Source organism: Mesoplodon bidens, assembly GCF_964165515.1.
Source record: "Mesoplodon bidens genome assembly, chromosome: 3".
NCBI classification, from domain to species: domain Eukaryota; kingdom Metazoa; phylum Chordata; class Mammalia; order Artiodactyla; family Ziphiidae; genus Mesoplodon; species Mesoplodon bidens.
The window spans coordinates 67,799,074-67,815,406 of NC_138178.1; the positions used below are offsets into that span (position 1 = coordinate 67,799,074).

The following is a 16,333-nucleotide window of genomic DNA, read 5'->3' on the forward strand; positions in this document are numbered from 1 at the left end:
CGTTTTCCTTCCCACTGCACTTGGTACCTGGGTATGTGCTGCCCTCCAGTGTCGGGGTGAGATGGTGACCTTGCTGGGCTGGCTTCTTGTGTGCGTGCATTAAAGCCCACCTGCGTGTTAGAGGTGAGAACAGGTGGTTTCCAAGGGACTCATCAGTGATTTCTTCCTGAAAGATCTTCTCTCCTTCTCAGGCAGCTGATGGGTAACTGCTGGGGTTGAATCTCCTCCCATCATTCCTGTCAGTTCACAGGGCCCTGGGCTACTTGTGAGTGATCCATGCCATGGGAAACCCAGACTTTGTGCCCTCAAGATATTAACGGATTTTTAAAAATCTTCTAGATGATTTTTCACATGTTCTTTTCCAGGGTTATTTCCCCACTGCAACTGTTTGTTTAACTTCCTGTTCCTAGGCAGCCTGCAGCCACCTCCCCCCTCACCACCAACACCTATACCACACACAGACACACACACACGTGCACACACACACGTACACACGTCACCCACTAACGCCATACATACACACCACACATATAGACACATCACACAAAAAACATACCACACACTATGCACACACACACCACACACTCTCACAGACACACACACACACACACATCCTCCAACAGTCAGCCCCATCTTGTGCCCTTGGATTCATCTCACAGCTCACAGCAAAGCTGGCTTTGCCTCCTGGGTTGTTGTTTACATGCTCTTTCTCATTAGCAGAGGATAAGAGTCCCGAGGGCAGGATCTGTGTTTATTCCCATTAGAACCACCCTCATCAACCAGCGGCCTGGCCCACATGTAGGTAAACGAACGCATCAGGGATTGAACCTGTCACAGGCAGATACCATCCATTGTGGTCTGAGGAGATGGAAGGACTCCAGACTTTCAGGTTTTCTGTCTTAAACCTTGTGCTTCCTTGCTTCCTCCTCAGCCCCTCCTCTCCTCCCCAAGGCCACGCAAGCCTTCCTCCTAACAAAGACCTCGGGGATGGGTCTTCCATCACTGGAACACTCTTTTATACCAGGACTAGAAGTTGCAGCTTCTCTCATGAGAACTATTTTGGAAAACGACCTCCAGCAGTCATCAGCGTAGAAGAATACTGGGCTACGGGTTGTTTTGAAGGCTGAGGCTATTTTCAGCCACAGGAGCAGTACTCCTGACCCCAGAGCCCTCTGTGCAGCAGCCACTTTGGGGCCAGTTCCTACATCCCAGCCTCCATGGCCCCTGGAGTCTGTCAGGAGGGCACATTAAGCTTTGACTGTGGGAGTCTCCCCTACTCTGGTCTAGAGAGTGTGGGGTTGTCTGGTTTAGGGCAGCAAGACTGCGCCTGGGGTCTCGTCGACCTGAACTGGGAAGCTGCTCTGCTCCAGCAACTAAACGGGCAAAAGATGCTTCAGATGCAAGCTTTGAAATAGGAAATGACTTATTAGGAAATGACTTCTTTCCCTTGTCATATTTTTATTTTTAATAGCATTATTGAAGTATAAGTTACGTATTAATACAATTGACCCATCTTAAGTGCACGATTCAATGATTTTTAGTAAATTCACAGAGTTGTACGACCACGACTGCAATCTAGTTCTAGAACATTTTCCATCACCCCCCAAAGATCCCTTTTGCCTGTTTGCGGTTAATCCCCACCCTCACTGCCGGCCCGAGGCAACCACTGACCTGCTTTCTGCCTCTAGAGAGTCTCTTTTTCTGGTCATTTGATAGAAATGGAATAATACAGTGACAGTTTCATTTTCTCCCGGCAGTGAGAGTTTTGGGGGATTCACCCCATTAATGGGAGGGCAGTGTCTATAATGACTTCCAGATTCTTGCGGACATTGGATGTAATGCCGCAAATCCTGTTTAAAGGGACTTGAGGAGACAGGAAGTTTATTATCCTTTCCCAGCTTGACTTAGGGTGGGTGGGGTGTCCCTGTTAGCAAGTTGAGTCCCTCCATTCATTGTTTTAAATTTGGAAGCAGAAATTTACAGAGCGTCTGCCCTGTCCCTGTGAGCACTGGGACCCTTAGCTATTTGTGCCATCACTGCCTTCTGGTCTTTCTCTGGGCAGCAAGGAGCACATGGGCATAAATGGCTGGTGTGGGCTTATCTCAGTGACCTGTTGGGAAATTTACTCCCAACTTGTCCTGTCCCTCTTTTCAGTGGAAACTCTAGCTTTTGTCCAAACACTACCTCTTCAACTAAAACCTATTAGGTTTTGTTCTGTTTATAATCTAGAATTCAGACTAGTTAAAATTATCTTCCATATATATTTCTAGATAACCAAGTATGTCCTCAATTTTTAACCTAAAGAAAATGCTTATCCTGCCCCTCACCACACACAGTCACACAGACGCACACAGACCTTTCAGATTCTGTTTCTAAGCTCTTCATCATTTTTATCAGCTTCTATAGGATTTTTTCACATTCTTTACATCTCTCTTACTGTTTAGAATTTGGAGATGCACATGCATGGCAAGAGCAAGTTTACAGAATGTTTAATTCTTTGCCCAGAAATCTCTCAGAACAGAAGATGTCGATGTAGCCTTTGAAACGTAAAAGACAGTAAAGCTTCAGCTGAACTTCTTTTCTAGAGATTTTTCCAGAAAGACCCAGCTTGTCCTGGGCAGGTCTAGTTTGTACGGGCAGGATGGGCTGAAGCCTCTCTGGTCACACCCAGGTGAGAGGCCCCGGTACTCACACTGCCTCCTCCTGAAGGGATCTCAAATGGTCCAGGGGATGTGTGCACAGCATTGATTGTGAGACATGCAGAGCATCAGAAATGATGCATCGTTTAACCTGCTTGATCAGGCTAGCAAGCTTTTCACTCCATGAAGAGTAGGCTTTGTGTGTTATGAATAGTGTATGGGATGGAGACCAAGGGATTGCTGTGCATTTATTTTAATTTTTTCCAGCATTATTGAGGTGTAGTTGACAAATGAAATTGTAATATATATATACACATACACATATATGTGTATAATATATGTATGTATATACATGATATATATGCATATGCATGTATATATATATATATATACACACACACACACATGCATATGTATATATATTGTGAAATCATTTATTTCCACAATCAGGTTAATTAACACACCCATCACCTCACATAGTTAATTTCAAGTATAGAATATTATTAACTGTAGTCACCATGCTGTACATCAGATCCTCAAAATGAATCCACCTTATAACTGAAAGTTTGTTCCCTTTTTGATCAACCTCTCCCCCATTTCCCCCACCCTCCAGCCCTTGGCAACCACCATTCTACTCTGTTTCTGTGAGTTCAACTTTTTTTTTTTTAATTCTTCATGTAAGTGATATTATACAGGATCTTTCTTTCTGTGTGTGGCTTATTTCACTTAGCATAAAGCCCTCCAGTTTCATCCATGTTGTTGCAAATGGCAGGATTTTCATCTTTTTAAAGACTGAATAATATTCCATATAATCCACATAAATTTGATTTTATGTATATACACACACACACACACATATATATACATATATACATATATATATATATATATATATATAATACTTTATCTGTTTATCCATCGACAAACACTTAGGTTGTTTCCATGTCTTGGCTATTGTGAGTAATGCTGCAGTGGGGTGCAAATATCTTTGTGGGATACTGATTTTGTTTCCTTTCCATGTATACCCAGGAGTGGGATCGCTGGATCATTTTTAGTTCTTTTTGTAATTTTTTGAGGAGCCCCTGTACTGTTTCCATAGTGGCTGCACCAATTTACATTCCCACCAACAGTGTGAGACTGCTGTATGTTTAAAGCAGGTCTCAGCCAGCTTCCATCTTGGTCTGTCTCATTGCCCACGTAGGCATCTTCAAGAGCTCCTGCTACATTGATGTGCGATGGTTCCCCTTTGATGTGCAGCAGTGCAAACTGAAGTTTGGGTCCTGGTCTTATGGAGGGTGGTCCTTGGATCTGCAGATGCAGGAGGCAGACATCAGCGGCTATATCGCAAATGGAGAATGGGACCTTGTGGGTAAGCCCAGCAAAGACGTGATACTGGCAACATAAGAGGAAGCTGCTTTATTACTGTGCTTGCTTAAAAAGTTTGGGATTTTCCACTCTGCTTTTCAGCATGAGCATTTATTGAACCCTGCAACATTCTCCATGATTTACTGAGAGCTCTAGGATGAGAAACAAAAAACAATTAGAAAATTCAGTGCTTTCCATAAGGAACTTGCAGTTATGGTAAGGTCAGTGCTAGTACGGGCATCTCTACATTATTCAAATCTGCTTCATCCCTAAAATCAGGTGGAACAGCAAATTGTAGTTGATGGGAACCTATATTTGATGATTTTAAATAGAAAACGATAACTACATTTATAATGGTGTCGAGTTTACAATGTATTATTTATAATAATGGTGTCTTAGTCTGTTCAGGCTGCTATAACAGAATACCATAGACCGGGTAGCTTATAAACAACAGACAGTTATTTCTCATAGTTTGGAAGCTGCGAGTCCAAGATCAAGGTGCTGGCAGACTCAGCGTCTGGTGAGGACCTGCTTCCTGGTTCATAGACAGCTGTCTTCAAGCTGTGTCCTCACATGGCAGCAGGAACAGGGGAGCTCTCTGGGGTCCCTTTTATAAGGGCACTAATTCCATTCCCAAGGGCTCCCCCTCATGACCTAATCACCTCCCAAAGGCCTCACCTCCAAATAACCATCACTGTGGAGGTTAGGATTTCAACATATGAACCTTGCGGGGGACACATTCAGTCTAGAGCACATGTAATTTGAATACATAAAAAACCTGCCAATTTGTTCAAATATCACTAAGATACCCTTAAATAAATCTATAATAAACCTAAAGTGTTTATTCAGACAACAATTAGCCAGTTTTTTGCACTTAACAAATTCCATGGCTCTGTGTGTGTGTTATAACCCCTTAAAATAAACTGCTTCCTTTTATTCAATGGTGTTTCCTTTCTTCCCCTGGAACTGAAGGGATCCCTGGCAAGCGGAGTGAGAAGTACTATGAGTGCTGCAAAGAGCCATACCCGGATGTGACCTTCACTGTCACCATCCGCCGCAGGACCCTGTACTATGGCCTCAACCTTCTCATTCCCTGTGTGCTCATCTCTGCCCTGGCCCTCCTTGTGTTCTTGCTCCCTGCAGACTCTGGGGAGAAAATCTCCCTGGGTGAGTACCGGGTCTGAGCTGGGATGGGAGGGCCCTGCCTTGAGGGTGGCAGTCTGGGCTCTAGGTGCAGAGATGTCCAGGGCCCACTCCATGCATCCCAGCCCAGGGTGGCTCCCTGACACCACAGCCCGCTGTGCAGGATGGCCAGGCCCTCTTGAGATTCCACAGGCTCCTCTGATCCTGCAGAAAGGATGGGGATGCCCAGGGAAGAACCGATTCCTCCATGAGGGGCCTGTGCCTTCTCCCCTTCTGCCACCCCACCCCACCCCACCCCACCCCACCCCACCCCTTGGTGACAACCAGCTGGAATTCATTGTGGACAGGACACAGTTTAGTTTAATATAGTATCAGCTTGCATTTATATATGGCCACTGTAATTTCTGATGATCCTCCAATAGGAAGATAAGAAAACTATGATTTAGATTGGTGAAATGAGCTCCACAGCATCTCAAAGAGTTACTAAAGATCCTATTTGGTACACATAGAAGTCATTCTCAAACCTATAACTTCTGACTGTGAGTGTCAACTGAAAAAAAATGTTCAACCGAAAAGTTAAGAATGATATTTTATTTGGTGGACTTTCTGAGGACTTCAAGCCTGAGACATAGCATCTCAGATAGTTCTAGGGACGGCTCTGAGGAGGGAAGGGAGGAGCCAGGGTATATAGGAGTTTTTGCCACAAAGACCAGGTAGTCAAAACATCAAAAGGTTACTGCTGATTAAAGAAAACCAAATACCTCAAGTTAATGAATTTAGTGCTTTTCTGTGTATGGGAAGATGCAAGAGTCTGGGCTCACTGAAATCATTCCTCAGCTCTCTGGGGCCAGTATCCTGTGTTTTCTCATCCTGAGTCCCCTCAGGGTGCACCACTGGGGAGGCTGTAATGTGATGGCTTGATGGCTGCAACATCCTTTGTTTACTGATATGGCAGGTGATATTTTTCATTCATGCAAGAGCCTCAGGCACATTAAATGACCTATCCAAGGTTACGCAGCTAGTAAGTAGAAAAGTTAAGAACAAAAGCCAGGTCTTCAAACTGTATATTTTCTTTTTCCTGCTACATGAAACTACCTCTCGATACTAATGTAATAAAGAAAATGAGAGATACATGTGCTGAGGTCAATGATTTATTTTGAGTTGTTCTTCTAAAGTTCTGGCTCCTAAGTTTGTTTTCCCAGGAACTCCTCTGGGACTCCAGTAAATGACACAGACTGTCCCCAGAAAGATGCCCATTCCCATCAATATAGAAAACCGTGCATTTGGTTTCAGGAATATCATGGCCACCACCATCCCTCCCTCCACACCTCCTTTGGCTCTTGGGCTGGATGGAGTTCAGGCCTTACCATCTGTTCTGTCTCAGGGGCCACTGTATGTCTCTGTTCCAGGGATCACAGTTTTACTCTCTCTTACCGTCTTCATGCTGCTGGTGGCTGAGATCATGCCTGCGACCTCTGACTCAGTGCCCTTGATAGGTAAGCAAGCATCCAGCTCCTCTAAAGACATGGGCTTAGTGCCTGGGATTTTGCAGCACAGGCAGAGAGTAGAAACGTGTCCCAAAGGACCCCGGAGAGCTGCATGGCCCCCCTTTCCTTCTGTGACGAGATGACTTGCTGTAACTACTCAGAGTTGACCCATGGCCTCTGCTCACCTGGCACATAGAAGGGGAGGGGGAGTCTGGCTTTGTGGTTTGGCCTTAAGATGCAGAAATGCCCCCTTTTCTCCCACAATGCCCCCCTCACACTTGTTACGGAGCCAGAGATTTTTACCATTAAAGATTCATTATTTTAGCTTGAGTCACTGTTTTTCCACAAATTATTTGTTACACGTTAACTCTCAGCCATTGTTTCTTGAGATAACTCAATGTCTCTGTAGAAAGTTAAAGCTTGTGAGGGAAGGTGAAGAGGACAAATATGTTTTGGCCACATGTTGGGCTGTGCCCCGCAGGCCTGCAAGCCCTATACTTGCCCAGACTCAAGACTGAAGAAAGAGTCCAGAGACAGGACATCAGTTGTTTGGTAGATGGGAGACCTTACACATCTGAAGCAAAAGGGTCCTGGAGTGACACCCCACCAGTTATCTAGGGGAATTGAAGTCAGATTGGCCCATCGGTTACCAGGGAAACCAGCAGAGGGGCACAGCCCTCTTAGCCCCTTGGGCTAAGTACCTTCAAGGGATGGAGGTCTTCCCTTTGTTAAACTATCAAAGGGGAGCCATTCTGAACTAAAGATTAAACAATCACTAGCTTCGGGGCAGCGGGACAAGGATGTAGGTATTTACTGATTAGGCTCTGCAATTAGGGGGGAAAGTCAGTCATGTGAGTAGGGTGTGGGTGAAGCAGGGACTGGTCCAGCAGGGGATGCACAAACCACACACAAATGCAGGTGTAACGATGACCTTCTGCCCAAGGAAGGATGACAGAAACAGGAGGCAGCATCACCTGTTGCTGTGAACCTCCCTGGACTGAACTGGAATTAGCAGGAGCGTGCCGAGGGGTGCTCAGTGGCCCAGAGGTTAGGACCCAGTACCCTGGCCACTGCAGCCAGGGTTCTGTTCCTGGTCAGGGAACCAGACCTCCAAGCCAGTTGTGAGGACAGGAAGCAAACATTCTGCCAATAGATACTAGTTTTAATGAGAGTCCCCTCTCCCATTTGGCGGTGGAGGTCAGAAACAGGAAAGCGGTATACCGGTGGCAGTCCTGTGTGGTTAACCAGGGGTAAGTAGGATTGGGGGGCATTGCATGATATCGCCAAGCTTCATAAATTAAGAAGCCAAGGCCCTTCTTATTGGAGGTTTCTGGATGTGTAATATTTTGACCAGAGAGACTGTTGGTATAAAAAGCCTCTGAGGGTGTCATATTTCTCTCCGTACCATCCTGGAAGCAAGGAACCGTCTTTCAACCTGACATTCTGACCCCATCCTTTCTACCTTCTAGCACAATGCTTTCAATAGAGACCTGCAGCAGAAACCACCCTTAAAGGGGCAGTCGGCAGGCCCTGTTGTGTCTGATGAACCCACAGGCTTCGTTGGTGCATAGCCCACATCTAGAAGGATGGGATGCTGTTGGCCTTTGACCTCTGTTGTTGAGATTTCAGCTGTGGGATCCAGTCAGCCTGGATCCCTCCTTAGGTCGTTGTATTAGTCTGCTAAGGCTACCACAGTAAAATTCCACAGACTGGGTGCCTTACACAGGAAAAATTTATGTGCTCACAGTTTTGGAGGCTGGAAGTCCAAGGTCAAGGTGCCGGCAGGGTTGGTTTCTCCTGAGGTCTCTTTCTTTGTCTTGCAGATGGGCACCCTCTGCTGTGTCCCCACATGGTCTTTCCTTTGTATCTTCACATCCCTGTGCCTCTTTGTGTGTCCAAATTTCCCCTTCTTATAATAAGGACACCAGTCAGATTGGACCAGGTGCCACACTAACAATCTCATTTTAACTTAATTCCCTCTTTAAATGCCCTCTCTTCAAACACAGTCACATTCTAAGGTACTTGGGGTTTACAGCTTCAACATATAAGTTTTAGGGGGACACAGTATGCAGCCCATAACAGTCACAGTTTGGTCCCCCCTCCCTTCCCTTCCCAGAGGTCCCTGATGCTGATGTTAAGTCTCAAATGTCCACCTCTGGTAGCTCCTTGTAGGTTCCTCTTGGTCTCCATGGGAGAGCAGTGAGTTCATGCCTGTCTGGAGGGCAGGAGGTGTTTTTAACCAAGTGTGTGGCTGCACACTTAGCCTTGTACCAAGATGCTTTCTTTAAGAGCCCAGCCCCTTGGTGGTTGGCCACACTGAAGCTTTGTTTGTTTGTTTGCATTTATGTTAGGATAATTTATTCTGTTGCTTAGAGAGGCATTGTGTGTATATATTTTTTGTTTCATTACTTTTTAATACTGTTTTTATACTTGAATCCATCTTTGCTTCTAATCCCTTTTTATTTTATTTATTTATTTTATTGATTTACAATGTTGTGTTGGTTTCAGGTGTACAGCCTGATTCTTTTCCCTTATAGGTTTTTACAAATAACCTACGATTATTACAAAATATTGAGTATTGTTCCCTGTATAGTACAGTAGGTCCTTGTTGGTTATCTATTTTATATATAGCCGTGTGTATGTTAATCCCAGCCTCCTGATTTATGCCTCCCCCACACTGAAGGCTTACTAATCAGAGTTGGCAGTTAAGGAATGCCCACCCATGCCAGCTTTCTCCTATACCCTTGGCCCATAAAATTGCTAATCCTTGTGCCAACCCTTCAGAGAAGGCATTTCCATCCCTGTTATACCGGTGAAGAAGCTGAGGCCCAGAGAGGCTGAGTGGTCTGTCCAAGCTCACAGACGGCCACCAGTGGACCCGGTGGGGAAGCTCCATGCTGCTTCTCACCTGGTCCAAGGTGGAGAAACGCATCCTTGCCCATCAGAGCTGAAGCTGATGTTCTCAGCCTGAAAAGACACTGCAGCTGACCTCTTCTTCCAGCTGCACAGCTGGCACTCCCCACCCCTGTGGCTCTCAGTAAGTAGATGGGGCCAGACTCTATCATTAGTAGAGTCATTTTCCAGGTCTGATAAGTCAGCCGGTGGCACCCGGATCTGCCCTTGCTAGATCCCTGAAGCCTGTCTGTGGCCTACAGTCATCACAGTGGTGATCACACCTTCTGTGTCCAGGTGGTTTCAGTTCTGACAATGGTGCTTTCTCATCGGACAACCTTATCACCATCCTGTGAGGTGCAGTTAGCTTTCACTGAAGGGTGAGGCAGGCAGGGTTCCCAGCAGTGCAGTCAGCTGGTGAGGCCGCTCAGCAGGGTGGGAGGAGGAGGTCTGTGTGCTCTGGATTGGCATCTGCCCTCCAGGAATGTGCGTGGTGGGCTACAGGCCTGGAGGGGGTCCTGCTCTGTTCTTGGGCATTGCTCCCCAGCCCCTGGTTGTCAAGACACAGTCTGGGTCCCCTGCACTGAGCCATGGTGACCCGCTGTGACCTAGGCCCCAGGTCTCCCCTGCATCTGCTCTCTCTGCAGCCCAGTACTTCGCTAGCACCATGATCATCGTGGGCCTCTCCGTGGTCGTCACAGTGATCGTGCTACAGTACCACCACCATGACCCCGACGGTGGCAAGATGCCCAAGTGGGTGAGTTCCTCCCCACCTCCTCCACCAGAGGGGGGTCAGGGCTGCTCCCCAGAGGAGGCTCTGAGGATGACTTATCTATTTTAAAAATCCCACAAACAGCTAGCATTGCTAAACAAAAAGCTGCAATTTCTTACCTGTCTGCATATCTCTGCATCCAGGGCAGTATGGTGAATGCTTTTAGGGTCCCATGGGGCTGTCCTTACAATCTGATATCCCAGAGCAGGGCTCAGGTCGAACACTATGCACCTTTCACTGGACAGTGTTTCTAAACCTCCTTTTTGCATGTACACTGTTAGAAGCAACACACAAGATGAGCACACAGCTGCAGGTTGGATCTTCAAAACAGAATGGGGAGTGAAAAGAGTAAGAAATAGAGTGAACAGTGTACAAATATATACAATCAGTTGTCAATGAAAATAATCAATAAACTATCAATAAGAAGAATAGAAAAGAGTTTTATTTGAGTCAAACTGAGGACTAGCCTGGAAGCCGGCTTCCCAGATTAATCTGAGAAGCTGCTCTGGAGAAGCAGGGTTTTCAGCACAGTTTTATATCCTGTCAGAACAAAGAACATGAAATGAGTCGGGGTTACATTTCTTCAAGGTAAACAAAACAAAACAAAAACACAGATTAGCACGTACACGACGAGTCAGCATGGCCTTGGCGCCTGAGAAGGGAGTCTTATCATCGGAGGACCAGCATTGGTGTTCCAGGAAGAGAGGAATTTAATCTTTATTTTTATCATGGACATTCTTTACTTCTGGTCAATGTGCCCTTTTCTCTAATAATTAAAGCAGATGCCTGTTTGATAGGCCACAAACAGGCTATTTTAGTTAGCATCAAATTCAAGTTAACATGTATAAGCCAGAATGACTTCCCTATATCTCAGTATGTGAAACTTTCTTTTATCACAATACACATAGGAAGGTGGTTTAACCAAAAGCCTATAAAATAAGGTGTAAGTAGTTAACAGTGGGGAAGGAGGATGGGATAAAAGGAAATGGATGGATGGGACTTCCCTGGTGGTCCAATGGGTAAGACTCTGTGCTCCCAATGCAGGGGGCCCAGGTTTGATCCCTGGTCAGGGAACTAGATCCCACATGCCGCAACTAAGAGTTCGCATTCCACAACTCAAGATCCCGCACACGGCAAAGAATATCCTGAGTGCCGCAACTAGGACCTGGTGCAGCTAAATAAATAAATAAATATTAAAAACAAAAAAGGAAATGGATGGTAAATAAATGTTTGTCATCTGAGCCCAGGTCAGGCCACATGGTCCCAGTGCCTCCTAGCACTGATGTGTTGTGGCGTGTGCTGATGCTTCCCCAGCCATGGGCCATGCTCCTTTGGAGTCCAATGTCCAAAGCTCTACACCACCCTCGCCAGGCACTTGGGAAAACTTGGTTGGGGGACAAGCAGGGCCTGGACTTTCCCCGCCTCACTTGGTGTGACCAAATCCCCGGCAGGGCAGAGCTGCCCCCCAACCCCTCACCCCACTTCTTACTTGGGCCCCACAAACCCTCCAGTCTTCCCATCGAGAGAGCATGGCTTAGGGACAGTTGGGAGCTAAAGAAGCCCTCTCATGCCAAAACAAGCCTGTCTTTGCAGACCCATAAAAATTGCCTCCAAGTTCAGAGTCAATTTAGGACTCACCAGTGCACTAAATGTAACTGCAAGATGTAAGATGCATTCCCTTAATCTCCAGGAGCAGGGAGTTCTTGGCCCTTCAAAAACATCCATTGTGCAATAATTTACAGTTACCCAAAAATTAACTTAGGCAAGACCACTTTTTTTTTTTTAAGAAATTGGCTTTACACAGTGACTGCCCTTGACTTCTTTTCCACAGCAAATCCTTACACTTAATAATTCTCTCGTGGCATTAGCATTGGGCTCCCCAAAATGGTGCCACCTCCCACATGGGTCACATCACCACAGTCTGCGGGCTTGTTTTGAGAAGTGCCTCCCCCCTCAACAAAAGAAGCTGAGATACATTTGCACACATTCACCTACATTCTCATCTGACTTCCTTATAACTCTGATACACTTTCTTGTCTGTCCACCCACTTGTTTGCAATAACATTTACATGTTTCAGAAGTCAAAATCAAAGAATTATACATGGGCTTCCCTGGTGGCGCAGCGGTTGAGAGTCTGCCTGCCAATGCAGGGGACACGGGTTCGTGCCCCGATCCGGGAAAATCCCACATGCCGCGGAGCGGCTGGGCCCGTGAGCCATGGCCGCTGAGCCTGCGCGTCCGGAGCCTGTGCTCCGCAACGGGAGAGGCCACAGCAGTGAGAGGCCCGCCTACCGAAAAAAAAAAAAAAAAAAAATTATACATAAGGAACTCCTGCTCCCATTCCTGCCCCTCCCCCTACTTCCACCACCAATTTCTAACCATTTCAGTTAATTTCTTTTTCCTTCCAGTGTTTATGCAGATGCCAAAATATAAACACATATTCTTACTCTGTTTTGACTGATGTAAAGACAAGGGGATTAAGGCAGTAAGATACAAAACCATTTTTAATGATGTGGTAGCGCTCTACTGTTCTGGAAAACTCTGAATTAAGAGCATATGCTGATTATTCACCTTTCAGCGCAAGAGCATGTTAAAGCCAATGGTGCAAAGCAGATATGAAACTTGTATTTCTCTTTCACTTTATATAACACACCGCGTTTTTTTTTTTCTTTCCATGTGTATATGAAACATAAACAGCCTCCGAGGGGCTTTCATTGTGATCTGTTGCCATGAAGAAGACACTGCCGGTGCAGTGGCATTATGTGACATTCACACAGCCAGAAACAAAACCATAACCTAACAGCAGAGGTCACAAGCACAGTCTGAGAAGTGCCAAGAGGATAATCTCATCTTCTGAGATGCTTTAGCCTTGAAAGATAATGATTTAGGCCATGAAATTCAAAATAGATTTAGCTTGAGCTATGCCCCAGGGTATGTGCAGACCCCCACTTGGCAGGCACAGCCCTGGATCTGAGGCTCAGCTGTCCCTTCCAGGCTGCCTCTGGGTTTGGGCACACTCACTGCCCCATGTGCTCCCTTGAGCTCTGGCCCCAACTTTCTGGTGCCTTCTGAGTTGGGGTTTGGCTAAAGTCACAGGGGGCTTGCAGAGAACCTAGCAGACCCCTTTATAGATGAGGCTGTGGAAGTCTGAACACATTGGGTGACTCAAACTCACTGTGTGACCTTGACCCAATTTCTTTGCCTCTTTGAGCCTCAGATTCTTTTTTTAAAATTTATTTTATTCAAGTATAGTTGATTTACAATGCTGTGTTAGTTTCTGGTGTACAGCAAAGTGATTCAGTTACACATATACATATATATTCTTTTTCAGATTCTTTTCCATTATGGTTTATTACAGGATATTCAATACAGTTCCCTCTGCTATACAGTAGGACCTTGTTGTTTAACCATTCTATATATAATGGTTTGCACCTGCTCACCCCAAACTCCCCACCACCTCCCCCTGAGCCTCAGCTTCTTTATCTGTAAAATGGGGGAATTATACTCACTTCACTGAACCCTGAGATGCCCAGGTGAGATGGCTTGTCTTGAGCCTCACGTGGAGTGTCCACATGGGGCTGTGTGTTTCTGCTCCTTACTGATCCTGGAAAACAGAGTTTGCAGTTTGGCTTTTCCAGGCTCTGGAGGTATGTCCATAGGGTGTGGGCAGGATAAAAAGTGCTGCCTATGATGGACAGAGGGTGATCTTTACAGCTGCTGCAAAACTGCTCTTACGCCTTTTTGTTCTTTTCATTGCTGTCTCCAGACCAGATAACTGCAGTTATCTTTGATAAGTGTCATAAAAATGGTTACCAAAACAAGGGTGGCAGACACGAATTTCACAACTTGCTGCCTGCACTTACAGATGGGAAGCATACCTGCTACACTGCTGATGGAAATTTGCCTACAATCATAAACCAAAATTCAAATCAGTATCTGGATCATTTCAGGGAAAGGGCTCACTTTTCTTGCACTTGCCTAAATAGGCTTGCAAGAATTTTTTAAAAGCTGGATTGAGGTTTCACAAGGCTCCCTTCTTTTTATTAGAAGGGAGAAACAAATCTCTCCAGCATCTTCTATGCATGCAGGCAATGTATGTTTATAAAACACTTTAGGCCAGAGGTCGGCAAACTGGCCCTGGTGGCCAAATCCAACCTGCCAACTGCTTTTGCAAATAAAATTTTATTAGAAAAAAAAAGCCTCTTTGCTCTTTTGCATGTATGGCTGACTTTGCACTATATCAGCAAAGCTAAAATATTTACTGTTTGGCCCTTTAAAGAAAGTCTGCCAACCCCAGCTTCAGACTTTTCACAGCATTTTGTCTCATATCATCTCCTTCAGTCTTCACTGCAGCCTAATGAGTTACGTTAGAGTTTCCTAAACTCCCATGGTTCACAGAACCTTTCATGTCTCGGGGTTTGTTTGTTTGTTTGTTTTTTCCCACAGAGCACCTAGGACAAGAGGAATACCTAACGGTTCTGATATTTAAACAGGTCAAAACAACTTACTAAGTACTTATACCCCGACAGCTTAGCACCTATTGGCACAGCAAACTTCTCTCATCTTGGGAGCATGCTACCCTCCTTGTCTGTTCCATGAGGACTCTTGGCACTTGCCTTTTATCAGGACAAGTTCCAAAATCTACTTTGCAAGGATAGGACATCATGCAAGGAATGCAGTGATCTAATGTGACAGTCTGAACTGCTTCAGGCTAGGGGTGCACACAGTGTCTGACACATGCCACAGAGTTGCCCTTGAAACTTCAACATCTCCAGGGGTGCCCTTGTGAGTTTGTCACCGCATACTGGCGTATCTCACAGGGAGTTAGAGTTGGTGGTCCCTAGTTCCAGATGAGGAAGGACCAGAGAGGGTGACTTGCTCTGTTCCCCAGCTCAGGGCTCTCTTTAGAAGACAGCCCTCTCCTCCCACACAGGCTGTCCTCCTTGAAATGGCAGTGTGCGCATAGTTCCTTCCCAGGGTGATTTTCTGTATTGCTTTGTCATTGCCTCACATTCAATTCAACCATTGTACCCCATTGGCACTGCTTGCCTGTGTAAACTCGCCTGGGAAGGCCTGGGGACCTGTCACCCCTAGGGTCCACCCCCACGAAGTCTAGCTGGTATCACAGCATCCCCTTGGACGGATCAGCCGTGCGCCCTTCCCGCCCATCCTAACGGTGTGCTGTCTCTGCAGACGAGAGTCATCCTCCTGAACTGGTGTGCCTGGTTCCTGCGCATGAAGAGACCGGGGGAGGACAAGGTGCGGCCGGCCTGCCAGCACAAGCAGCGCCGCTGCAGCCTGGCCAGCGTGGAGATGAGCGCCGTGGCGGGGCCGCCGGCCACCAACGGCAACCTGCTGTACATCGGCTTCCGTGGCCTGGACAGCGTGCACTGCGCACCCACCCCCGACTCCGGGGTCGTGTGCGGCCGCGTGGCTTGCTCGCCCACGCACGATGAGCACCTGCTGCACGGCGGCCAGCCCTCGGAGGGGGATCCGGACCTGGCCAAGATTCTGGAGGAGGTGCGCTACATCGCCCACCGCTTCCGCTGCCAGGACGAGAGCGAGGCCGTGTGCAGCGAGTGGAAGTTTGCGGCCTGTGTGGTGGACCGCCTGTGCCTCATGGCTTTCTCAGTCTTCACCATCCTCTGCACCATCGGCATCCTGATGTCGGCGCCCAACTTCGTCGAGGCTGTGTCCAAAGATTTCGCTTGACTCCGTCCTGGCTCCCGGCATGTAGGAAACGCAGAGATGGGCAATGACGTTGGCTTAGGGAGAACTTGGGGGTGCTGATTCCACAGCACCGTTAAACCAGAGGACGCAGATGTACCCTATCGCTGTCATGTCGGTTTCAGTTTACTTGTTACTTTCAGTAATAGGATCTCAGCACGTTTCTGTTTAACCCTCTTTGATGGGCCACTCGATATCCTCCGAGCATCCTTATAGTCAGCAGGACCCTGGAGAGGTCGTTTTGCCCATTCTCCACTGCCTGGTGTGCCCTTCAAAGAGGTTCGGGTAGCTCAGGGCTGACTGCCAGG

At 46.7% G+C, this 16,333-nt stretch overlaps 1 protein-coding gene across 1 annotated transcript in view; it reads left to right on the top strand.

The window, feature by feature from the left end:
- Positions 1 to 16,010, top strand: part of CHRNA7 (cholinergic receptor nicotinic alpha 7 subunit) — a gene marked incomplete at both ends in the record, with an annotated part of 129,936 nt that extends 113,926 nt beyond the window's left edge. The window contains 5 exons of the mRNA XM_081229172.1: positions 3,841 to 4,008; positions 4,977 to 5,171; positions 6,557 to 6,643; positions 10,174 to 10,283; positions 15,492 to 16,010. Coding sequence (XP_081085298.1) covers positions 3,841 to 4,008; positions 4,977 to 5,171; positions 6,557 to 6,643; positions 10,174 to 10,283; positions 15,492 to 16,010 — 1,079 coding nt within the window. The remainder of the gene's footprint in view (positions 1 to 3,840; positions 4,009 to 4,976; positions 5,172 to 6,556; positions 6,644 to 10,173; positions 10,284 to 15,491) is intronic.
- Between the last annotated feature and the right edge of the window lie 323 nt (positions 16,011 to 16,333).